The following is a 26,056-nucleotide window of genomic DNA, read 5'->3' on the forward strand; positions in this document are numbered from 1 at the left end:
CCAGAGGGGCTATAATTGGAGATACTATTGTTTCTGGTACAAAAGTTCCTATATCAATGGGAAATGCCCTACCTTTGAGTGCGGTTTGAACTATTGATTTACGTAATTGGAAGTAACCAATTAGGTTTACGACGAACCTAGAAATCGATCACTGATCCAATTTGACTACCTCTACGGGATAGACCTCAACAGAAAACTGTTGAGTAACGGCAGCAAGTGATTGAGTTCAGTAGTTCCTCATAGAAAATTATTGACTCTAGAGATATGGTAATATGGAGAAGACAAAATTGTTTGAAGCACGCACAGAACCGGAAGCGCCCCTTGTTTCAAAGAGAGGAGGACGGGTTATTCACATTTAATTTGATGGTCAGAGGCAAATTGAAAGCTAAGCAGTGGTAATTAAGACCCCCGGGGGAAAATAGGGATGTCTCCTACGTTACCCATAATATGTGGAAGTATCGACGTAATTTCATAGAGTCATTCGATCTGAATGCTACATGAAGAACATAAGCCAGATGACGGAACGCAGAGACCTAGGATGTAGAAGATCATAACATGAGCGATTCGGCAGATTTGGATTCCTTTCCTATATATCCACTCATGTGGTACTTCATCATATGATTCATATAAGATCCATCTGTCTAGAGATCGTCATATACATCTAGAAAGCCGTATGCTTTGGAAGAAGCTTGTACAGTTTGGGAAGGGGTTTTTTGAGAGAAAAGAAGAATCTACTTCAACCGATATGCCCTTAGGCACGGCCATGCATAACATAGAAATCACACGTGGAAGGGGTGGGCAATTAGCTAGAGCAGCAGGTGCTGTAGCGAAACTCATTGCAAAAGAGGGTAAATCGGCCACTTTAAGATTACCATCTGGGGAGGTCCGTTTAGTATCCCAAAATTGCTTAGCAACAGTCGGACAAGTGGGTAATGTTGGGGTGAACCAAAAAAGTTTGGGTAGAGCCGGATCTAAGTGTTGGCTAGGTAAACGCCCCGTAGTAAGAGGGGTAGTTATGAACCCTGTGGACCACCCCCATGGGGGCGGTGAAGGGAAAGCTCCCATTGGTAGAAAAAAACCCACAACCCCTTGGGGTTATCCTGCGCTTGGAAGAAGAACTAGGAAAAGGAAAAAATATAGCGATAGTTTTATTCTTCGTCGCCGTAAGTAAATACGTAACTAGGAATATGGAAAATTGCATTTTTGGAATTTGCAATAATGCGATGGGCGAACGACGGGAATTGAACCCGCGCATGGTGGATTCACAATCCACTGCCTTGATCCACTTGGCTACATCCGCCCCTTATCCAGCTAAAGGATTTTTTTCTTTTTTCCGTTGATCATTATTCTATTTATTCTGACCTCCGTACTTCGATCGAGATATTGGACATAGAATGCCACTCTTTAAAAAGGAAAAAAGGAGTAATCAGCTGTGACACGAAAAAAAACGAATCCTTTTGTAGCTCATCATTTATTGGCAAAGATAGAAAAGGTCAATATGAAGGAGGAGAAAGAAACAATAGTAACGTGGTCCCGGGCATCTAGCATTCTACCCACAATGGTTGGCCATACAATTGCGATTCATAATGGAAAGGAACATATACCTATTTACATAACAAATCCTATGGTAGGTCGCAAATTGGGAGAATTCGTGCCTACTCGGCATTTTACGAGTTATGAAAATGCAAGAAAGGATACTAAATCTCGTCGTTAACTGAATTCTGAATAGAAAGATTAAGAAGAAAAAAAAGATTCAAAATACCCAATATCTTGCTAGAACAAGATATTGGGTATTTTTGTCTTTTCTTTCTTCAAAAATTCTTATATGTTAGCAGAAAAACCTTATCCATTAATAGCTGGAACTTCAACAGCAGCTAAGTCTAGAGGGAAGTTGTGAGCATTACGTTCGTGCATTACTTCCATACCAAGGTTAGCACGGTTGATGATATCAGCCCAAGTATTAATAACGCGACCTTGACTATCAACTACAGATTGGTTGAAATTGAAACCATTTAGGTTGAAAGCCATAGTACTAATACCTAAAGCAGTGAACCAGATTCCTACTACAGGCCAAGCAGCCAAGAAGAAGTGTAAAGAACGAGAGTTGTTGAAACTAGCATATTGGAAGATTAATCGGCCAAAATAACCATGAGCAGCCACAATATTATAAGTCTCTTCCTCTTGACCAAATTTGTAACCCTCATTAGCAGATTCATTTTCAGTAGTTTCCCTGATCAAACTAGAGGTTACCAAGGAACCATGCATAGCACTGAATAGGGAACCGCCGAATACACCAGCTACACCTAACATGTGGAATGGATGCATAAGGATGTTGTGCTCTGCCTGGAATACAATCATAAAGTTGAAAGTACCAGAGATTCCTAAAGGCATACCATCAGAAAAGCTTCCTTGACCAATAGGGTAAATCAAGAAAACAGCAGTAGCAGCTGCAACAGGAGCTGAATATGCAACAGCAATCCAAGGACGCATACCCAGACGGAAACTAAGTTCCCACTCACGACCCATATAACAAGCTACACCAAGTAAGAAGTGTAGAACAATTAGCTCATAAGGACCACCATTGTATAACCACTCATCAACAGATGCAGCTTCCCAAATTGGGTAAAAGTGCAATCCGATCGCCGCAGAAGTAGGAATAATAGCACCAGAGATAATATTGTTTCCATAAAGTAAAGAACCAGAAACAGGCTCGCGAATACCATCAATATCTACTGGAGGGGCAGCGATGAAGGCGATAATAAATACAGAAGTTGCGGTCAATAAGGTAGGGATCATCAAAACACCGAACCATCCGATGTAAAGACGATTTTCAGTGCTAGTTATCCAGTTGCAGAAGCGACCCCACAGGCTTGTACTTTCGCGTCTCTCTAAAATTGCAGTCATGGTAAGATCTTGGTTTATTCAAATTGCAAGGACTCCCAAGCACACGTATTAACTAGAATATAGATAATAGAAGGCTTGTTATTTAACAGTATAACATAGACTATATACCAATGTCAACCAAGTCAGCCCAAAGATTGGCTATCCATATAAATAAATTAACCAAACCAATAATTTTGTATTTGTAAATGAAGTGAGTAAAAGTTAAAAACTTTGATGGGTCTTTTCTATATGGGTTGCCCGGGACTCGAACCCGGAACTAGTCGGATGGAGTAGATAATTCTTCCTTGTTACAATAGAGAAAAATCCCTCCCCAAATCGTGCTTGCATTTTTCATTGCACACGACTTTCCCTATGTAGAAATAGCCAATATTCTATTCCAAAGAGGAAGTTCTACTAATTTTTTAATTAGTAAGTTGATTCACCTACTCTTTATTATAATAAAAGGAACATTTCAGAATGAAAAATATGAAAGTTTTTTCTTGATCATTTATCAACCCTTTCCTGTTTATTAGTTTTGTCTAATGATTAATTAAGAGGGTTGACCAGGTCATTGATACCTATAATATCCAAATACCAAATACGCTCAGTGTGTGATCCACTGAAAGAAAAAAGAGTTGTTTTGGTGAACATCAAAGAAAAAACTTGCTCTTCTTCCGTAAAAAATTCTTCTAAAAATGCCGAACCCAATCGTTGCATAAAAGTTCGTACCGTGCTTTTATGTTTACGAGCTAAAGTTCTAGCGCATGAAAGTCGAAGTATATACTTTAGTCGATACAAAGTCCGTTTTTTCGAAGATCCACTATGATAATGAAAAAGATTTCTACATATCCGACCAAATCGATCAAGAATATCCCAATCTGATAAATCCGTCCAAATGGGTTTACTAATAGGATGCCCCGATCCAGTACAAAATTGAGCTTTTGATAAGTATCCTATGAGGAGAGTAGCGGGGACTATGGTATCGAATTTTTTCATTCGAGTATCTATGAGAAATGAATTCTCCAGCATTTGATTCCTTACCAACAAAGGACTTTTTGGTACACTTGAAAGGTATCCCATAAAATCGAAGCAAGAGTTTGCTAATTGGTTTATATGGATTCTTCGCGGCTGAGTCCAAAAAAAGAAATAATATTGCCAGAAATTGATAAGGTAGCATTTCCATTTCTTTTTCAAAAAAAAACTGCCTTTTGATGCAAGAATTGCCTTTCCTTGATATCGAACATAATGTATAAGAGGATCCATAAAGAACCATAAGGTTTTCCGAGAAAAACCAGGGTACATTATCCCAAAATGTTCCATCTTCCTAGAAAAGTGGATTCGTTCCAGAAAAGTTCCAGAATATGCTAATGGTAAGCAAGAAGATTGTTTACGAAGAAACAACAAGAAAAATTCATATTCTGATACATAAGAGTTATATAGGAATTTAACTAGTCTTTTATTTTCTTTTTGAAAAAAAAGAATGGATTTCATTGAAGTAATAAAACTATTCCAATTCGAATAGTAGTTGAGAAAGAATCGCAATAAATGCAAAGATGGAACATCTTGGATACGGTATTGAAGGAGTTGAACCAAGATTTCCAAATGGATAGGATAGGGTATTTCTATATGTGATAGATAATCCAAATGCAAAAATTTGTCTTCTAAAAAGGGAAATATTGAATGAATAGAGCGTAAATTCTGAAACTTTGGTATTTCTTTTTCTTTCGGACAAGATAATTCCCGTAGCGAGAATGGGATTTCCACAACAATCGCAAACCCCTCAGATAGAATCTGAGAATAAAACTCAGAATAAAAAAAAATTTTGTAATCCAATAATCGATCTTGATTAGGATGATTAACCGAGTTATCCAAAAAATTCTGCTGATACATTCGAATAATTAAACGTTTCACAAGTAGTGAACTAAATTTCTTGTTATTCCAACTAACTATTTCCACAGGTTCAGAACCGTTTAATCCATAATCATGAGCAAATGCATAAATATACTCCTGAAAGAGAAGTGGGTAGACAAAGTATTGTTGACGAGATTTCTGTTTTTCTGAATACCCTTCGAATTTTTCCATTTGTATTTCTACTTGAATCAGAGAGAAGAAGCATTTCTCGGTTTATCGAATGATGATACATAGTGCAATATGGTCAGAACAGGGTGTTGCATTTTTAATACAAACCCTGGAAAGAAAGGGAGTCTAATCCACGGATCTTTTTCCGCTCCTTTTCTACCGAATTAGTTTATGTTTGTTCTAAATTACAAAAAAGAACAGAACAAGTTTTTTATTTTTGCAGGCCAATCGCTCTTTTGACTTTGGAATACAGCCTCTTTATCAATATACTGCTTCTTTTACACATTCAATCCATAACATCCCTTATTCAATCCATAATCAAGAATAATTAGGATTTCTAAAAAAAAAGAAAAAATAAAGGGTCCACTCATAGGAAAACCCAACCTTTCCCCACATCCGGCACTAATCTATTTTTAACGTCTAATTAGAGCGGGGAATCCTTCCAATTAGGAAGTTAAGCTCGTTGCTTTTTATTTTACCAGAATTGGAGCCAGGCTCTATCCATTTATTCACTAGACCCAGAAAATCGTAATTTTGGATTCCATTCAAAAAAGATTGATTTTATTACGACATGCTATTTTTTCCATTCATTACCTTTGAGGATCAGTCGTGGTCTTCTAGACTCTACCAAGAGTCTGGACGAATTTGTTGTTTCATCCAAATGTGTAAAAGATCATAGTCGCACTTAAAAGCCGAGTACTCTACCATTGAGTTAGCAACCCAGATAAAAAAAGGATCTTAGATACGATCGAAATCCAAAAATCAATGGAATTACACCGCGCGCTTCTGTCAAAACATTGAACTAGCAAGACATCAAAAGAAAGATTTTATCGACCATGAAAAACACTCAAATGGCAAAACGAACAGGTCCGGTTAAATTCCACTAAAGTGAAAAAAAAGAGCGACCCTAATCACGATGGCCAAATTCTCCTTTTTTTAGCGATTTTTATTAAAAAAAATATATATTATATTGTATGAGAATACATGCAAGAGGAACACCCTTATCATTTGAGCGAAGTGTAAGCAGAAAAATTAAATATGGAGTGAGGATAAAGAGACCCATCTATCTACAAATTCTATTTGTTCAATAGACCTTTGTCAATGGAAATACAATGGTAAGAAAACAAATTAGATAGAAAAAGTAAATAAAATAGGGGCTTATGTTGGATTGGCACGATATAAATCCAAATAGGATTAAGAAAGAGGTAAATTGTGTCTAAATAATTAGACAACGAGGAATACTAATAATCTTCTCCTATCCTACTTTTTTATTCATTTAGTTCTTCAATTAACTCAAAGTTCTTTCTTTTTCTTTAAAGAATTCCGCCTTCCTTAAAATATCATAAACAGTTCTTGTCGGTTGAGCACCCTTTTCAAGGAAATAGAGAATAGCTGGAACATTTAAACAAGTTTGATTCTTTATCGGATCATAAAAACCTACTTTTCGAAGATCTCTTCCTTCTCTTCGAGATCGAACATCAATTGCAACGATTCGATAGACAGCTTATTGGGATAGATGTAGATAAACAACGCCCCCCCTAGAAACGTATAGGAGGTTTTCTCCTCATACGGCTCGAGAAAATGATTCGAATTTCTGTCGATAATAATAGAAATTAGACTATGACGTCCATTAATTTCCTTACAGAAAAAACAAATTTCATTTATACTCATGACTCAAGTTGGCTAATTCTGCCTGAGAAACTTCGAAGGCAAAATCCTTCAAAAATTTTTGAGTCGTCTTTAAACTCTTTTCTTTGTCTCATTTCGAACGAATTGACTTTTATTCCTTATTCTGATCCAACTCTGTTGTTGAGACAATTGAAAATTGTGTTTACTTGTTCTGGAATCCTTTATCTTTGATTTGTGAAATCCTTGGGTTTAGACATTACTTCGGGAATTCCTATTTTTTTCTTTCAAAAGAGTAGCAACATACCCTTTTTTCTTATTTCCTTCGATAAAGCATTTATCTCTTCTATAGAAATCTAATAAGGGGGATTGATTCTGATATACTTTTATTGGACTTTCTTCGTATTTTAACCTTTCGATTTATTTCTATATTAAGGATAGACTGACAAAGTTGGCCTAATTTATTAGTTTTCACTAACCCTAGATTCTTTCCCTTGATAAAAAATAAACTCTGTCCTCTCGAGCTCCATCGTGTACTATGTTACTTAAACCCTGCGCAAATTTGGTTCGGAACGAATAGAACAGGCTATGTCGAGCCAAGAGCATTTTCATTACTATGGAAAATGATGGATAGCAAAATCCACAATCGATCATGTCCTTCAAGTCGCACGTTGCTTTCTACCACATCGTTTTAAACGAAGTTTTACCATAACAAACATTCCTCTTTTCATTGCAAAGTGGTATAGAAAATTGATCCAATATGGATGGAATCATGAATAGTCATTGGTTTTGTTTTTTGTATACTAATTAAAATTAAAACTTGCTATCTATGGAGCAATATGGATAAAAGAAAGTAAGTATTTATCCGGGAAGCCTCCGCCAAGATCCAATTTATTTAAACCCATATTCGAATTCTATCATATGAATGAAACATAGAAAAAGACGACTAAACAAGTTTGCTTAAAACTTATTTATTATTAAATTTCCACCCTCAACGGATGGCTCGAGATGATCAATCTTGAAGTGAGAAGAGAAGGATTGACTCTTCCTCAATAAATAAACTATCAACCTCCAAAAAAGTTTAATTCATTTAATTACTAGAATTAGAATTCTATTAGTAATATATTTTTTCCGTACCAAAAACAATTAACTATAATAACTAAATAAACTATTCCAATGAATAGATTGAAAGTTTTTGGTAGTTAATTGTTTTTGGTACTTCTTCGACTCGAAGACCAAAAGGAAGAAAAAAATATGATTAAGTGATTATTAAGTGATTATTAAGTGATCATAGTAGAGGCATATCCTGAATGTGCCTGCTAGATCCCATTTTTTTCATGAAAATAAAGGTAGTCAATTTGACTGGACTTAAGACTTTATTATGTTTTCTGAGAAAACATAAGATATCATTATTCTCTTTAATAAACTTTTGTCTCATACGGAGTACTATATGATTTCACCGTTTGTTTCATCAGAAACAATCTGGGACGGAAGGATTCGAACCTCCGAGTAACGGGACCAAAACCCGCTGCCTTACCACTTGGCCACGCCCCATTTCGGGTTTTATGCGACACTAATAAACACTATTATGTTTATTTGTTATTCGTCAATACCATTTCAATTACATAAATAAAGAAGAGATATTCTCTTGCTAGTATTCTACACATGCAGATAATATAGAATCAAAAAAATGCATTGATCATTACATGGAATTCTATTAAGATATTATATGAAAGTCGAATTTATTCCACTCTCATTTGAGAGTGCGAATACAAGGAGGTATTTTGTGTTTGGGAAAGTCCGAAGAAAAAAAGATTTTGAATCTGCCTTTTCCTTCTTTCCCTTAAAAAAATAACTCAATCAAAATCCAATTATTTACTCTACAAGAATGAAATGCTTGTTATGCCTAATATACTTAGTTTAACCTGTATCTGTTTTAATTCTGTTCTTTATCCTACTAGTTTTTTCTTTGCCAAATTGCCCGAAGCTTATGCTATTTTCAATCCAATCGTGGATATTATGCCTGTTATACCTCTATTCTTTTTTCTATTAGCCTTTGTTTGGCAAGCTGCTGTAAGTTTTCGATGAAATCTTTAGTACTCTGTATGCCAAATTGAATGATGTGTTCATTCCAAAAAAAAAAATTAAAATGGGTAAAAGCCGAGAAGTTTTATATTTTTATATTATGAACCCTCAATTCTAAAATTGAAATTATTCTACATTGAATGGGTAGCTACAGCAATAAATTTGGATCAGCCTTTCTACTCCCCTGCACCTAGGTTGAGCAGGTACCTTTAGGTACCTACACAATACCTATTCAATACCACCTAACCCTATTTTTGCTATTGATAAGAGTTCTTATTATAAATGAATTCTTGCAATTTTTTTCCAGAATTCATTTTTGCATTTTTAGGTATCAAAAAAAACCATCCTAGTGGATCCGTGTGGTAAGGAAAAACTGGTAATCTATTCCTTAAAAAAAAATCTTGGAGATTATGTAATGCTTACTCTCAAACTTTTTGTTTATACAGTAGTGATATTCTTTGTTTCACTCTTTATCTTTGGATTCTTATCTAATGATCCAGGACGGAATCCTGGACGCGAGGAGTAAAAATTCAATTTTTTTTTTTTCTTACAAATTGGATTTGTTTCGTACATTTATCTATGAGAAAATCCGGGGGTCAGAATTCTTTCCAGTTTGAAAGTCCCAAATGATCCAAGGGAGCGGAAAGAGAGGGATTCGAACCCTCGGTACAAAAAAATTGTACAACGGATTAGCAATCCGCCGCTTTAGTCCACTCAGCCATCTCTCCACGTTCCAAAGCGAAAGGTTTCCGTGATATGATATAGGCAAGAAATAAGAAATAACGGTTGCAAAAAACCCCTTTTTTTCTTTCAAAAGTCTATAAAAATTATATTGCCAATTCCATTTTAGTTATATTCTTTTTTCTTAATGTTAATAAAAAAAAGAAGAAAATTCTTGTTTTTTCTTTGTAAAAATCGATATTGACCGAGAGACAATCAAATAGATTTTCTCTTTAGCGGGCATTTCCATATAGGACTTGTTATAATTATAATAAAACAAGCTATATATAAAAAAACGCTTTTTTTTTTTTTGTCGATTATTTATCAAGAAAGCAAAAAGGGTTCTTATCAAATCCACCATAAAATTGGAAAGAAGCATAAAGTAAGTAGACCTGACTCCTTGAATGATGCCTCTATCCGCTATTCTGATATATAAATTCGATGTAGATGAAATTGTATAAGCGAATTTTTCGTATTTCCTTAGACTTAGACCGCGCAAGACAAGAATTTTTCGCTATTTACGATTTCATATTCTTGTTACTAGATGTTCTATAGGAATAAGAAGAAATCGCAACTCCTTTGCGCTACACATAAAAATTGATTTCGAAGGTCCTTTTTTTTTTCAGAATCCTCCATTTTAGTTCTTCCCCCCATGCAATAGAGAGGGAATGGGAAAAAAGGGGTTACTTTTATTTTCATTTTTCCCTTAAAAGATAGACTTTGAAATAGGAGTCTTGGAATAATGCTGAATTCAAAGGTTTATTTCTATAAGTATAAGATAAGAAAAACAAATCGAATCAAATTCATGGATTTACAACGACCTCGGTTGTGACTCCATAGATAAAAATGGAAAATTTCTCTCTTCGAGACCATTGAAAAAGGGCATTGAACGAGAAAGAAATCGTCCACAGATATAAAACTATCATATGCCTTGGAAAGTGATATGAGGTGCTCGGAAATGGTTGAAGTAATTGAATAGGAGGATCACTATGACTATAGCCCTTGGTAGAGTTCCTAAAGAAGAAAATGATCTATTTGATACTATGGATGACTGGTTACGAAGGGACCGTTTCGTTTTTGTAGGATGGTCTGGCCTATTGCTCTTTCCTTGTGCTTATTTCGCTTTAGGGGGTTGGTTTACAGGGACAACTTTTGTAACTTCTTGGTATACCCATGGATTGGCAAGTTCCTATTTGGAAGGTTGTAATTTCTTAACCGCAGCAGTTTCTACCCCTGCCAATAGTTTAGCACACTCTTTGTTGCTACTATGGGGGCCAGAAGCACAAGGAGATTTTACTCGTTGGTGTCAATTAGGCGGTCTATGGACTTTTGTAGCTCTCCACGGGGCTTTTGCACTAATAGGTTTCATGTTACGCCAATTTGAACTTGCTCGGTCTGTTCAATTGCGGCCTTATAATGCAATCTCATTCTCTGGTCCAATTGCTGTTTTTGTTTCGGTATTCCTTATTTATCCACTGGGGCAATCTGGTTGGTTCTTTGCGCCGAGTTTTGGCGTAGCAGCGATATTTCGATTCATCCTTTTCTTCCAAGGATTTCATAATTGGACGTTGAACCCATTTCATATGATGGGAGTTGCCGGAGTATTAGGCGCGGCTCTGCTATGCGCTATTCATGGAGCAACCGTAGAAAACACTCTATTTGAGGACGGTGATGGTGCAAATACCTTCCGTGCTTTTAACCCAACTCAAGCTGAAGAAACTTATTCAATGGTCACTGCTAACCGCTTTTGGTCCCAAATCTTTGGTGTTGCTTTTTCCAATAAACGTTGGTTACATTTCTTTATGCTATTTGTACCCGTCACCGGTTTATGGATGAGTGCTATTGGCGTAGTTGGCTTGGCTCTGAACTTACGTGCCTATGACTTTGTTTCCCAGGAAATCCGTGCAGCGGAAGATCCTGAATTCGAGACTTTCTACACCAAAAATATTCTTTTAAACGAGGGTATTCGTGCGTGGATGGCAGCTCAGGATCAGCCTCATGAAAATCTTATATTCCCTGAGGAGGTTCTACCACGTGGAAACGCTCTTTAATGGAACTTTCGTTTTAGCTGGTCGTGACCAAGAAACCACCGGCTTTGCTTGGTGGGCTGGGAATGCCAGACTTATCAATTTGTCCGGTAAACTACTTGGAGCTCACGTAGCCCATGCCGGATTAATCGTATTCTGGGCCGGAGCAATGAACCTATTTGAAGTGGCCCATTTCGTACCAGAAAAGCCCATGTATGAACAAGGGTTGATTTTACTTCCACACTTAGCTACTCTAGGTTGGGGAGTAGGGCCAGGGGGGGAAGTTCTAGATACTTTTCCATACTTTGTATCTGGCGTACTTCACCTAATTTCCTCCGCAGTCTTAGGCTTCGGTGGCATTTATCACGCGCTTCTGGGACCCGAGACTCTTGAAGAATCTTTTCCATTCTTTGGTTATGTCTGGAAAGATAGAAATAAAATGACTACAATTTTGGGTATTCACTTAATTTTGTTAGGTCTAGGTGCTTTTCTTCTAGTACTCAAGGCTCTTTATTTTGGCGGTGTATATGATACCTGGGCCCCTGGGGGGGGAGATGTAAGAAAAATTACCAATTTGACCCTTAGTCCCAGTGTTATATTTGGTTATTTACTAAAATCTCCTTTTGGGGGAGAAGGGTGGATTGTTAGTGTAGATGATTTAGAAGATATAATTGGTGGACATGTATGGTTGGGTTTTATTTGTGTATTTGGGGGAATTTGGCATATTTTAACCAAACCCTTCGCATGGGCTCGCCGTGCATTTGTATGGTCTGGAGAAGCTTACTTGTCTTATAGTTTAGCTGCTTTATCTGTCTTTGGTTTTATCGCTTGTTGTTTTGTATGGTTCAATAATACAGCTTATCCGAGTGAGTTTTATGGACCCACCGGGCCAGAAGCTTCTCAAGCTCAAGCATTTACTTTTCTAGTTAGAGACCAGCGTCTTGGAGCTAATGTGGGATCCGCTCAAGGACCCACAGGTTTAGGGAAATATCTAATGCGTTCCCCAACTGGGGAGGTTATCTTTGGAGGGGAAACTATGCGTTTTTGGGACCTTCGTGCTCCATGGTTAGAACCTCTAAGGGGCCCCAACGGTTTGGACTTGAGTAGGTTGAAAAAAGACATACAACCTTGGCAAGAACGGCGCTCAGCAGAATATATGACCCACGCTCCTTTAGGCTCTTTAAATTCCGTGGGTGGCGTAGCGACCGAGATCAATGCAGTTAATTATGTCTCTCCTAGAAGTTGGTTATCAACTTCTCATTTTGTTCTAGGATTCTTCTTTTTTGTGGGCCATTTATGGCATGCAGGAAGAGCCCGAGCTGCTGCAGCAGGTTTTGAAAAGGGAATCGATCGTGATTTGGAACCTGTTCTTTACATGAACCCTCTTAACTAAGATTTTCTTATTTATACCTGTTCTACTTTTTTTCTGTTCTGGCTCGGTTATTCTATCTAGCCGAGCCATTCATTCCTTTTTATGAAAGAAAGATAAGGGACAGAATAAAAAAAAATGAAAGAAACAAACGTATTCAATAAGCAAAAGGAGAGAGAGGGATTCGAACCCTCGATAGTTCCTAGAACTATACCGGTTTTCAAGACCGGAGCTATCAACCACTCAGCCATCTCTCCACCGCCTAATCCTTATTTTACTCCTACAAATAGAACATAGCCATATAAAAAATAAAAATATTTATTAACCTCTAGAAAGATATCAGATACAAGTTCCTTTTCGATATATCTCTGTATACTGTATACACGGATACAGGATCCGCTATACCCGCTTGTGAAATAAAGACTAAATAACCTCCTCTCACCCCCATATCCAAATAAAAAAGAGGTTAAGTAATAAATTTTAATTAAAGAGAAGAATCAATGGATTCATGATTAAACCCCTCCTACTTCTTGTATTTTTTTACAATTTTGGTTAAGTGAGGGATCAAATATGTAGTCAACTTTATTTGATGGTAGCTTGGAGGATTAGAAATATGACTATTGCTTTCCAATTAGCTGTTTTTGCATTAATTGCGACTTCCTCAGTCTTAGTAATTAGTGTACCCCTTGTATTTGCTTCTCCTGATGGTTGGTCAAATAATAAAAATGTTGTATTTTCCGGTACATCATTATGGATTGGACTAGTCTTTCTCGTAGCTATTCTGAATTCTCTCATTTCTTAAATTAAATTTGGTTAATATTTAGTAACCCCATAAAAAAGAAATAATAAAGGCCATTTAAAAAATTCGAATAGTGAGACGTATTAAAACGCAATTTGCGTTCCGAATTGCTAGCTCTTCTCTTTCAGTATTATGAAATTCCCATTAGAATATTCATTGACAGATAATAAAAAAAGGAAAACTCTAATATCTAATATAATAGAATAGAAAATGAAATGAAACGGTCGACCCAGACATAGACGGTCGACCCAAGCGGATATACGCTATAAAATATATACCGTAGCGAGCGTAGTTCAATGGTAAAACATCTCCTTGCCAAGGAGAAGATACGGGTTCGATTCCCGCCGCTCGCCCGCTTAATTTATCAAAGTACTATGATAAAAAGTTTAGTCTAGTTAATTGTTTAACTACTTATATTAAATTAAGTATTAATTAAGTATTAGTCTAGTGCCGTATCCCTTACTATATTTACCCTTCCTTTGCATCCCCCTCAAAAAAAGAGGGCGCTCCGGAGGCAGAAATAGAACTAGCCAACAGAGCCCCAAAATTGGGTATTAACTGAGACAAACAACGGGCAAACTGTTTTTAAAAGGAAGGGAGAGGTAGACTGTCCCTTTCATTTCATTTTTATTTTCTGCAAGGTAGGGAGAAGCCTTGCGCCTTCTTTTTGTGAAGGCAAGTGGCTTCGCAAATTGCTCAATTTTGCCCTCTAGGGCCCGGAACTAATGAATAAAAAAGGGTTGGATACGCCCCTCTACCATATCTAGAGAAATAGAATACTCCTTTTATAGAGACTGCTAAGTGCGGAGACGGGAATCGAACCCGTGACCTCAAGGTTATGAGCCTCGTGAGCTACCAAACTGCTCTACTCCGCTCTGTAGTACCAGAAACTGGTGGACAAAAAAGGCTTGAATACAAGCCTTTAACATGTCTAGACAAATAGAATACTCCTTTTATACAGAATGGAGCGGGTAGCGGGAATCGAACCCGCATCGTTAGCTTGGAAGGCTAGGGGTTATAGTCGACGTTGGTTGATTATTTTTAACGTCTCTAATTCAAAACCGAACATGAAATTTTGATTTCATTCGGCTCCTTTATGGATATTCTCACCACTTAACATCTATGTCAGCTTTTCTATTTGAATGGAACCAAAGCTCTCTGCTTTCTAGATGATCCTTATAGAGTAGGAGATAGAAATTCTATCTAAATCCATCTAATCTACTTACTTCGTTCCCTAATTTCATTCAAGAGATCCTGAGGAAAAGAATTGGGTTTCCACCGAGCTGAAACAATATGCGGATGGTTCTAGTAAACCAAAACTATCGTTTTTTAGCTATTTGGCTTCCTTATCCTTTAACAAAAGAAGATTTAGTTACGATTGGAAATCAACTTTTTTGTATCTTCATCCATAGATCCTTTACTCATATTTTCAAAATTGGAATACTTAAATCCAATGCAAAATTATGCTTCGCGACTCTGTACTCATATCATAATCCAATTTTTATTTTGGATGCAATTTAAATTAGTTTTTGGGTACAAATCGCCAGAATGTATATTCTTCCTCAATATGCTATTGAGAGGAAAAGGATTTAATCCTTTATAAGAACTAAAGTTTTCATCGGAATATAAAAAAAAACTTAAGGATGCCTTAAGTATATCATTTCAAATTCAGTTATTAATAGAACGAATCACACTTTTACCACTAAACTATACCCGCTACATTGTATATTATGGTATAAATGGTACCCTTTGTCAAGGATAGCCATTTGACAAGGAGGCTAATTCCCCCTTATTGAATCAGATGGAGAAGGTTCATGACACTGAGCCATTGGTACTTCTACTTCGATCGCGCGCCTTTACTTTAGGATTTAGATAGCCCCTCTCCCTCTGGTCTGTAAAATAAATCTCTTCTTACCCTGCTAATAGCGCCTGAACCAAATGTATTTATTTTGATTAGGATCCTATCCTATTCTACGGTTACGACTACAATAATCATTATTTACTTTGCGAGGACGTAAGTGTGCCAGACTGCTAAATTGTTTTATTATTCCTACAATATAAACTAGGGGATATAGGGGGTAACACTGTCCCTATAAATTCCTTTTTTCCTTTTCTTTTTTGTCCAGAATTGAACAAAAAAGAAATTATAGAAGATGTTTTCTTCCCCCATTAAGTCCGAGCCATAGAGTAAGAGTGAGATGAGTTTTCCAAATTCATCATAGACTTTCCCTATGGCTTGATAGAAGTAAGAAGCAAAGAGTTGTAACTTAAAGAGTCGTAACTTAAAGAAAAAAACGGACAGGGCTGACAGATTTACCTGATGTAAAGAAGATCCTAAAAGTCTATGATTAGTCGACTCTCTCCATTTAACACTTTCCTCTCTCTCCTTTTTTCCACTGACTCAATGCTAGTTTATTAGATTCTTGTTTAAAAGAATCAAAAAAGTTCAATAGAACTAAGAACACATAAAAAATAGCATAGAGGATCAAGGCCATTACCAAAAGTTCCTCCCAAGGATCCTATCCTATTGGGTATCTGTTCCCTGCCTTTTCCCGCTAGGATTGGAAATCTTATATTTTCCATATACCATTGAATCCTTGGGGTTCCAGAATCCGCCTATTTTACTAGCCTTCGGAAACGGAAAACCATGAACCAAGAAGAGTTGGGTATGTTTTTTTTTCTTAATTTTATTTTGAGCTCTCAAGATATCAATACATATACAATCTATACATAATGTCTCTCTCTATATCTCTATATATTATATATATATAATATGTACATTATGCAGTAGACCCATAATGGGAAATCAAAGTGGCAAATTTTTGAATTAAATAAAAAGCCCTTTTAACTCAGTGGTAGAGTAATGCCATGGTAAGGCATAAGTCATCGGTTCAAATCCGATAAAGGGCTTTTTAAATTAGTGGTAGAGTAATCTCGTGCTAAGACGTAAGTCATTGGTTCGAATCTGATAGAGTACTTTTCTACTAAATTGATTCGCTTTTTTCTTTGTTTTTGAAGCTTTCTCTTTAGAGAATTTTATGACTTAGTGCGGGATGAATGCATTTTTGGTCTGAACACTAAATGAAGCACGGAATGGAAATAAAAAAAAAATTGGACTCTTTTTCATCTTATCTTAGATCAATAAAATAACTACCTGTACTGAACTAATCTAGAATCCCTTTTAGTAATCCATTCTTATTCTATACATTTAAAATGAATTTCCCTAAAAGGTAGAGGATGATCCATGAATTAATCTAACCATCAACTAAAAAAATCCTAGATGAAAACATAGCAGAAAAGTTAGAAAAACTCTTTGCTTTGGATCTAGTTATACTTTTCGAGTATATTGACAATTCAAAAAAACTGCTCATACTATGATTATAGTATAATCACGAGCGGTTGTATATGGCCCTATCGTCTAGTGATGCCCCTATCGTCTAGTGGTTCAGGACATCTCTCTTTCAAGGAGGCAGCGGGGATTCGACTTCCCCTGGGGGTAGGGAGTATTATGAAAGGAGGTTAATCATAGATTAGCAAAAACCCTAGAATAAATTCTTCCTGGGTCGATGCCCGAGTGGTTAATGGGGACGGACTGTAAATTCGTTGACAATGTCTACGCTGGTTCAAATCCAGCTCGGCCCAAAAATCTAGGGCTTCGTGAATATGAACTAAATCCTTTTGTTTTTCTCCCATAAAATAAAATGTCTGATCTATAGAAATAAAAGAGAAATAAAAAAGGGGATTTTTTTTTCTAATCCATATCTCTCTCATTCCTTTCTTACAAACAAAAGAGTTTTTCTTGTTGAAGGGTGGATTATTATCCATTTTTAGTGATAAAAAATCACGACATACTAGTTATGTCACTCTCACTATACCCACGTATAATATAATATTAATATGTGGGTATGTAGTATATGATTCGTCTATTTCTTAGAGTACGACAGACGAATCGAATCTTCTTATGGTTCTATTTAAGAATGGGTATGCCATACACCCCGCGGGGATTGTAGTTCAATTGGTCAGAGCACCGCCCTGTCAAGGCGGAAGCTGCGGGTTCGAGCCCCGTCAGTCCCGAACTAGGGTTCAATGAATGGAGAAATTCATATTTCCTTTTTCCATGAAAAAAAAGGGGCAGGGAGCAAGATCAAATACCCATAGGGCACCCTTACTTCACTTTTTTATTTTGCATCTCTCATTAAAGAGGGAGGGAAGGAGTATAGGAATTTTTTTCACTACTCCCGATCGATAAAGATAAAGAAAGACACACATACGATATGTGGATTAGTAGAATTTTAGGATATTACTCTATCTTTCTTTATGATGATACCATCCTCATCTTAATTTCCTATTCCACTGTTATGGAATAGAGTACCGGTATTTTACCGGAATCCATACATAAATTGTATTCCCTTTTTATTTCAGACCTCTTTTCCCCATCTCACTTCTACTGCTTATTTGGATGTCTATGTGACCCATAGAAAGTTGCTCATATAATACATACATAATTGTATGTATAACTATAAGAAAAAGGAAGAGAAATTGTATAAGATTAAGAAAGCTCGTGGGTTAGAGATATAGAAAAGAAAAAGTAGAAAAAAAAGGATTAAAAAAGAGGGAATTCCTAATCCAATCAAAAAACCCATTTTGGTCTTAGTATGGATATAGGATCTTCCTATGTTATACTATATAACTCTCATCCATGAATTGATTTGATAGATCCGATATTCATAATATTGAATTGATTCAGTATTATCAGAATGCAAGCCCTACCCTTGAATTTACAAGATACCCCTTTTTCCTCTCCATGGGATTACATCCCGAGTTATTGTGAAAATAAAAAATAAAGAGGTTATGGAAGTCAATATTCTCGCATTTATTGCTACTGCACTGTTCATTCTAATTCCTACTTCTTTTTTACTTATTATTTATGTAAAAACAGTCAGCCAAAATAATTAAGTGGAATTCCAATTAATCATTGAAGAAATGAAAAAGGGATTAAATAAAAAAAATCCAAGTCTTAAATGAAAGGATCTGGTTGGAATCTTAAAGTGTGGTAGAAAGAACTACATATAGTTTTTTCTACGACACTTTAGAGTCTTTCTATTATATTATCTTTGAATCTACATAGAATAGATTAGTAGATTGAAATAGTTAAGTAGTCTAATTCAATTTCTTTTTTCATTGCATCCACTTAATTTCAATCAGGTCAAAATAAAAAAATCGAAGACAATTCTTGACCAAAGAATCCATGGAAGGAAAGAAAAATAATAAGAATAGACTATAGTAAAAAGTAAAAGGAAAAAACCAGCGAATCTTTCATGCTTAAATATCCCGCGAGATGCTTCAAAAGAGAATAAAAATTATTCTAAGAATAAAGAAAGAGTATAAAACAAATGGAAAATGTGTGATATGCCGTGAATAGTTCCGTGGAAGAAAGTCTAATTTTCTTATGTATAGAACTTTTTTTAACCATTAGTCATTTCTAGTAGAAATTCTTAATTGGTATAATGGCTCTTTCTTACAATACAAGAGTTTCTTACAGGAGTGAAACAAAACTAAAGAAAAAGATTAAAGAATAACGTTTGACAAAATAATTAATGCAAAACGATCAATTAAAAAAAGAATTGATACAACAATTTGATTACTTAATCAATTAGTAGTATCGTATCCCTAGAGTCCACTCCTTCCCCATACTACTAGTGAAAGAGAAAATGTAAAGACTACCATTAAAGCAGCCCAAGCGAGACTTACTATATCCATCTAAATTATGTCTCCTATTTCTATGAAGGGATTATTCTACTATTGATCAATAATCATAGTGGAATCAAGGGTACAGAGTCAAAAAGGGCTTCTGCCCTAAGGCCATGGATCAATCAGTTCAAGGAATTTACTCCTAACAAATTCTTATAGGAATTCTTGTAGAATTAGAGAGCATTAAAAATACGATACTATAAAGCCCTTTTTTCCTTACCTTAAAAAAGAAAGAGTACGGGAATGATGTCCTGAATAGAAGAAGCGGGAATAGGAAGATTTTTTATTCCTTTTGTTACTCTAGTGTATGTAGGTCACATAAGATGTACGATAAAAAAATGTATGATAATTAGGAAGTCTTGATATTCTTTCGTGGAGTCCCTTCTGGAATCTTAGATTGAAAAAGAGAAGAATGCCCCTTAGGGACCTTTCTTTGGATACCAAGATTTCTGACATCTTATCCTCGTATTTAAAAATTCTCAAATCGAATCAATTAAGAACCAATTCAAATTCATATAATAAAAGAATAAGGAAACACTACCTCACCCCTATTGATAACCATTTTGGCCACTACCGCCAAAACAAACCCTAACCCTAGTTTAAGGATAGAACTATGGTATGGTTTCTCTAAACCCAGTATCGGCAGGCTTAGTTACTCTCTTGCCCGAACTTATGCGAAGTAAAAATTGATTGAATTCGATCAGTACTAGAAAACCTAAGTATTTTATTGATCAGGCGGCACCCAGATTTGAACTGGGGATAAAGGATTTGCAGTCCCCTGCCTTACCGCTTGGCCATGCCGCCAAAAAATCCGATCGAAAATCTAGAAAACAGCAAGTATTCATCCACGTTTTCTTACGAAAAGCCCCTTTCTTTTATTTTGAATATAATTAAACTTACTTTTTTCCAATCTTTTTCAAAAAAGATACTCCTGCTTTTTTTGATCCAGTTTCGATTATTCTCCTCGATAGATTCTATCTTAAAACATACATTGCTAACACAATAAAACTTCCCATTTCTTTCTATTGAGATGAAAAAGAAGAAAAGTGGATTTCTAGTCACAGGCTGCAAAATTCAGAACAAATTGGAACCATTAACTAGAATTCTCTTTCTTTTTTGAATTGCAGTAGTGAACTACTCTTAAATCGGTATTATCTCCCCCCCTTCAATTTCAATGGCATAATAAAATATTATGGCTTTATGCTTAATCCGTGTATAGGTGAACTTTAGGTCCGAGCAGCATTATTATCCAAAGATCCCCTTTATGTACATATCTCTATGGGGAATCGTGCTTTAATTTTTCAAAGTATTAAATTAAATATCTTGAATAAAAAAAGGAAATTTGCTCTGATATTAGAGTATAACCTGACTATCTTGGCCTACCCAAGTGAAATTACGATAAAAGAAAAGCATGGATATGGGGAGAGGTGGATAATTAGATTGGCATGTACTTAAAAAAGGGACTTACTTTATTTTAGAATTCCACAATGAAATACTTAATTTTCTAGCAATTATACTACTCCGATCCGAAATAAAAAAGAACCCTCAAATTATTTTTAGAAATTAAAGTAAGCACGCTATTCTAAATCGAAGTAAAGTAAAACTTTCTAGTGTATTATATTACGGCTTTATTACATTCATAGAAAGGGGATAAAATGAGAAATCTTTGCCATTCAATCTGATTAGAATATTATAAAGTATAAGTGGCATAATTTTTTTTGTAGGAATATTTTAGCAATTCATTTTCATTTCATTTGTACCCCTGGTAAACTAGAATTTTCGTCGAAATGGTCTCTATTCATATGTATGAAATACATATATGAAATACGTATGTGGAGTTCCCTAGAATTTCATGTGATTCAGTAAACAGAATATAGATTCCATGATTGCTAGATCAATCCGTAGGGATTGATGAAGAGTGAGCTGATAATGGAATTTTTCTTTGATAAACAGGAAACTTAAGATTAAGATGCTCCGGAATGGAAACGAGGGAATGTCCACAATACCCGGATTTAGTCAGATCCAATTCGAGGGATTTTTTAGGTTCATTAATCAAGCCTTGGCAGAAGAACTTGACAAGTTTCCAACAATTAAAGATCCAGATCACGAAATTGCATTTCAATTATTTGCGAAAGGATATCAATTGCTAGAACCCTCGATAAAAGAAAGAGATGCTGTGTATGAATCACTCACCTATTCTTCCGAATTATATGTATCTGCGAGATTAATTTTTGGTTTCGATGTGCAAAAGCAAACCATTTCTATCGGAAACATTCCTATAATGAATTCCTTAGGAACCTTTATTATAAATGGAATATACCGAATTGTGATCAATCAAATATTGCTAAGTCCTGGTATTTACTACCGCTCGGAATTAGATCATAAGGGAATTTCTATCTACACCGGGACTATAATATCAGATTGGGGAGGGAGATCGGAATTAGCAATTGATAAAAAAGAAAGGATATGGGCTCGCGTGAGTAGAAAACAAAAGATATCTATTCTAGTTCTATCATCAGCTATGGGTTCGAATCTAAGAGAAATTCTAGATAATGTTTCCTACCCTGAAATTTTCTTGTCTTTCCCGAATGCTAAGGAGAAGAAGAGGATTGAGTCAAAAGAAAAAGCTATTTTGGAGTTTTATCAACAATTTGCTTGTGTAGGTGGGGACCTGGTATTTTCGGAGTCCTTATGCGAGGAATTACAAAAGAAATTTTTTCAACAAAAATGTGAATTAGGAAGGATTGGTCGACGAAATATGAATCGGAGACTTAATCTTGATATACCTCAGAACAATACATTCTTGTTACCACGAGATGTATTGGCCGCTACGGATCATTTGATTGGAATGAAATTTGGAACGGGTATACTTGACGATGACGATATGAATCACTTGAAAAATAAACGTATTCGTTCGGTTGCGGATCTGTTACAAGATCAATTCGGATTGGCTCTTGGTCGTTTACAACATGCAGTTCAAAAAACTATTCGTAGAGTATTCATACGTCAATCGAAACCGACTCCCCAAACTTTGGTAACTCCAACTTCAACTTCAATTTTATTAATAACTACTTATGAGACCTTTTTTGGCACATACCCATTATCTCAAGTTTTTGATCAAACGAATCCATTGACACAAACTGTTCATGGGCGAAAAGTGAGTTGTTTAGGTCCTGGAGGGTTGACGGGGAGAACCGCAAGTTTTCGGAGCCGAGATATTCATCCGAGTCACTATGGGCGTATTTGTCCAATTGACACGTCTGAAGGAATCAATGTTGGACTTACTGGATCCTTAGCAATTCATGCGAGAATTGATCACTTGTGGGGATCTATAGAGAGTCCGTTTTATGAAATATCTGCTGAGAAAGCAAAAGAAAAAAAAGAGAGACAGGTGGTTTATCTATCACCAAATAGAGATGAGTATTATATGATAGCAGCAGGAAATTCTTTGTCCTTGAATCAAGGTATTCAGGAAGAACAGGTTGTTCCAGCTAGATACCGCCAAGAATTCTTGACTATTGCATGGGAACAGATTCATGTTAGAAGTATTTTTCCTTTCCAATATTTTTCTATTGGGGGTTCTCTCATTCCTTTTATTGAGCACAATGATGCGAATCGGGCTTTAATGAGTTCTAATATGCAGCGCCAAGCAGTTCCACTTTCTCGGTCCGAGAAATGCATTGTTGGAACTGGATTGGAACGCCAAACAGCTCTAGATTCGAGGGTTTCCGTTATAGCCGAACGCGAGGGAAAGATCATTTCTACTGATAGTCATAAGATACTTTTATCAAGTAGTGGGAAGACTATAAGTATTCCTTTAGTTAACCACCGTCGCTCTAACAAAAATACTTGTATGCACCAAAAACCTCGGGTTCCACGGGGTAAATCCATTAAAAAAGGACAAATTTTAGCAGAAGGAGCTGCTACAGTTGGGGGGGAACTTGCTTTAGGAAAAAACGTATTAGTAGCTTATATGCCATGGGAAGGTTACAATTTTGAAGACGCAGTACTAATTAGCGAACGTTTGGTATATGAGGATATTTATACCTCTTTTCACATCCGGAAATATGAAATTCAGACGGATACGACAAGCCAGGGCTCCGCTGAAAAAATCACTAAAGAAATACCACATCTAGAAGAACATTTACTCCGCAATTTGGACAAAAATGGAGTTGTTAGGTTGGGATCCTGGGTAGAAACTGGTGATATTTTAGTAGGTAAATTAACGCCTCAGATAGCGAGCGAATCATCATATATCGCAGAAGCTGGATTATTACGGGCCATATTCGGCCTTGAGGTTTCCACTTCAAAAGAAACTTCTCTGAAATTACCTATAGGTGGAAGAGGGCGCGTTATCGATGTGAAATGGATCCAAAGGGACCCCCTCGACATAATGGTTCGTGTATATATTTTACAGAAACGTGAAATCAAAGTTGGGGATAAAGTAGCCGGAAGACATGGGAATAAAGGGATCATTTCCAAAATTTTGCCTAGGCAAGATATGCCCTATTTGCAAGATGGAACACCCGTTGATATGGTCTTCAATCCCTTAGGAGTACCCTCCCGAATGAATGTGGGACAAATATTTGAAAGCTCGCTCGGATTAGCGGGGGATCTGCTAAAGAAACATTATAGAATAGCACCCTTTGATGAGAGATATGAGCAAGAGGCTTCAAGAAAACTTGTGTTTTCAGAATTATATGAAGCCAGTAAAGAAACAAAAAATCCATGGGTATTTGAACCCGAGTACCCGGGAAAAAGCAGAATATTTGATGGAAGAACAGGCGACCCCTTTGAGCAACCTGTTCTAATAGGGAAGTCCTATATCTTAAAATTAATTCATCAAGTTGATGAGAAAATTCATGGGCGTTCTACTGGGCCCTACTCACTTGTTACACAACAACCGGTTAGAGGAAGAGCCAAGCAAGGGGGACAACGAGTAGGAGAAATGGAAGTTTGGGCTTTAGAAGGATTTGGTGTTGCTCATATTTTACAAGAGATACTTACTTATAAATCTGACCATCTTATAGCTCGCCAAGAAATACTTAATGCTACGATCTGGGGAAAAAGAATACCTAATCATGAGGATCCTCCAGAATCTTTTCGAGTGCTCGTTCGAGAACTACGATCTTTGGCTCTAGAACTGAATCATTTCCTTGTATCTGAAAAGAACTTCCAGGTTAATAGGGAGGAAGTTTGATCGGAATAAATATAAATTCTTTTCTTATTTCTATTTTATGATTGACCAATATAAACATCAACAACTTCAAATTGGACTCGTTTCCCCTCAACAAATAAAGGCTTGGGCTAACAAAAACCTACCTAATGGAGAAGCCGTTGGCGAAGTCACAAGGCCCTCTACTTTTCATTATAAAACCGATAAACCAGAAAAAGATGGATTGTTTTGCGAAAGAATCTTTGGACCCATAAAAAGCGGGATTTGCGGTTGTGGCAATTCTCGAGCGAGCGGAGCTGAAAACGAAGACGAAAGATTTTGCCAAAAATGCGGGGTAGAATTTGTGGATTCTCGGATACGAAGATATCAAATGGGATACATCAAACTCGCATGTCCCGTGACTCATGTGTGGTATTTGAAAGGTCTTCCTAGTTATATCGCGAATCTTTTAGATAAACCTCTTAAGAAGTTGGAGGGCCTAGTATACGGCGATTTCTCTTTTGCTAGGCCCAGCACTAAAAAACCCACTTTTTTACGATTACGAGGTTTATTCGAAGAGGAAATTGCATCCTGTAACCACAGCATTTCTCCCTTTTTTTCTACCCCAGGCTTTGCAACATTTCGAAATCGGGAAATTGCGACAGGAGCAGGTGCTATTAGAGAACAATTAGCAGATTTGGATTTGCGAATTATTATAGAGAATTCTTTGGTCGAATGGAAGGAATTAGAAGACGAGGGGTATAGTGGAGATGAGTGGGAAGATAGAAAAAGACGAATAAGAAAAGTTTTTTTGATTAGACGCATGCAATTGGCGAAACATTTTATTCAAACAAATGTAGAACCAGAATGGATGGTTTTGTGCTTATTACCGGTTCTTCCTCCCGAATTGAGACCTATTGTTTATAGGTCTGGAGATAAAGTAGTGACTTCAGACATTAATGAACTTTATAAGAGAGTTATCCGTCGGAACAACAATCTTGCCTATCTATTAAAAAGAAGTGAATTAGCGCCAGCAGATTTAGTAATGTGCCAGGAAAAATTGGTACAAGAAGCCGTGGATACACTTCTTGATAGTGGGTCCCGCGGGCAACCGACGAGGGATGGTCACAATAAAGTATACAAATCACTTTCAGATGTAATTGAAGGTAAAGAGGGAAGGTTTCGCGAGACTCTGCTTGGGAAACGGGTCGATTACTCGGGGCGTTCTGTCATTGTTGTGGGTCCTTCGCTTTCATTACATCAATGTGGATTACCTCTAGAGATAGCAATAAAGCTTTTTCAGCTATTTGTAATTCGCGATTTAATCACGAAACGCGCCACTTCTAATGTCAGGATTGCTAAAAGGAAAATTTGGGAAAAGGAACCCATTGTATGGGAAATACTTCAAGAAGTTATGCGGGGACATCCTGTACTGTTAAATAGAGCACCTACTCTGCATAGATTAGGCATACAGGCCTTTCAACCCACTTTAGTAGAGGGGCGTACTATTTCTTTACACCCATTAGTGTGTAAGGGTTTCAATGCAGACTTTGATGGAGATC

The 26,056-nt window shown here is 36.5% G+C and overlaps 4 protein-coding genes and 8 non-coding genes across 12 annotated transcripts; 6 read left to right on the forward strand and 6 right to left on the reverse strand.

Moving 5' to 3' along the window:
* Positions 1–1,806: 1,806 nt before the first annotated feature.
* LOC123423128 (photosystem II protein D1) lies at positions 1,807–2,993 on the reverse strand. The gene has a single exon (XM_045107786.1). The coding sequence runs from the start codon at positions 2,902–2,904 to the stop codon at positions 1,843–1,845; it is 1,062 nt and encodes a 353-aa protein (XP_044963721.1). The 5' UTR covers positions 2,905–2,993; the 3' UTR covers positions 1,807–1,842.
* Positions 2,994–3,336: 343 nt separating this feature from the next.
* Positions 3,337–4,965, reverse strand: LOC123423125 (maturase K). Its single transcript, XM_045107783.1, has one exon. The coding sequence runs from the start codon at positions 4,963–4,965 to the stop codon at positions 3,430–3,432; it is 1,536 nt and encodes a 511-aa protein (XP_044963718.1). The 3' UTR covers positions 3,337–3,429.
* A 4,348-nt stretch (positions 4,966–9,313) lies between these two features.
* Positions 9,314–9,401, reverse strand: TRNAS-GCU. The gene has a single exon. It is a non-coding gene; the product is annotated as a tRNA-Ser (tRNA).
* Positions 9,402–10,378: 977 nt separating this feature from the next.
* LOC123423127 (photosystem II D2 protein) lies at positions 10,379–11,574 on the forward strand. The gene has a single exon (XM_045107785.1). The coding sequence runs from the start codon at positions 10,383–10,385 to the stop codon at positions 11,442–11,444; it is 1,062 nt and encodes a 353-aa protein (XP_044963720.1). The 5' UTR covers positions 10,379–10,382; the 3' UTR covers positions 11,445–11,574.
* A 1,384-nt stretch (positions 11,575–12,958) lies between these two features.
* On the reverse strand, positions 12,959–13,046 carry TRNAS-UGA. Its single transcript has one exon. It is a non-coding gene; the product is annotated as a tRNA-Ser (tRNA).
* An 824-nt stretch (positions 13,047–13,870) lies between these two features.
* TRNAG-GCC lies at positions 13,871–13,941 on the forward strand. Its single transcript has one exon. It is a non-coding gene; the product is annotated as a tRNA-Gly (tRNA).
* Positions 13,942–14,046: 105 nt separating this feature from the next.
* LOC123423123 (DNA-directed RNA polymerase subunit beta) lies at positions 14,047–25,285 on the forward strand. The gene has a single exon (XM_045107781.1). The coding sequence runs from the start codon at positions 21,309–21,311 to the stop codon at positions 24,537–24,539; it is 3,231 nt and encodes a 1,076-aa protein (XP_044963716.1). The 5' UTR covers positions 14,047–21,308; the 3' UTR covers positions 24,540–25,285.
* Positions 14,390–14,463, reverse strand: TRNAM-CAU. The gene has a single exon. It is a non-coding gene; the product is annotated as a tRNA-Met (tRNA).
* On the forward strand, positions 16,427–16,498 carry TRNAT-GGU. Its single transcript has one exon. It is a non-coding gene; the product is annotated as a tRNA-Thr (tRNA).
* TRNAY-GUA lies at positions 17,149–17,230 on the forward strand. The gene has a single exon. It is a non-coding gene; the product is annotated as a tRNA-Tyr (tRNA).
* On the forward strand, positions 17,589–17,662 carry TRNAD-GUC. Its single transcript has one exon. It is a non-coding gene; the product is annotated as a tRNA-Asp (tRNA).
* On the reverse strand, positions 20,073–20,143 carry TRNAC-GCA. Its single transcript has one exon. It is a non-coding gene; the product is annotated as a tRNA-Cys (tRNA).
* Positions 25,286–26,056: the final 771 nt, after the last annotated feature.

Source organism: Hordeum vulgare, unplaced genomic scaffold (genome assembly GCF_904849725.1).
Source record: "Hordeum vulgare subsp. vulgare unplaced genomic scaffold, MorexV3_pseudomolecules_assembly, whole genome shotgun sequence".
Classification (NCBI taxonomy): Eukaryota; Viridiplantae; Streptophyta; class Magnoliopsida; order Poales; family Poaceae; genus Hordeum; species Hordeum vulgare.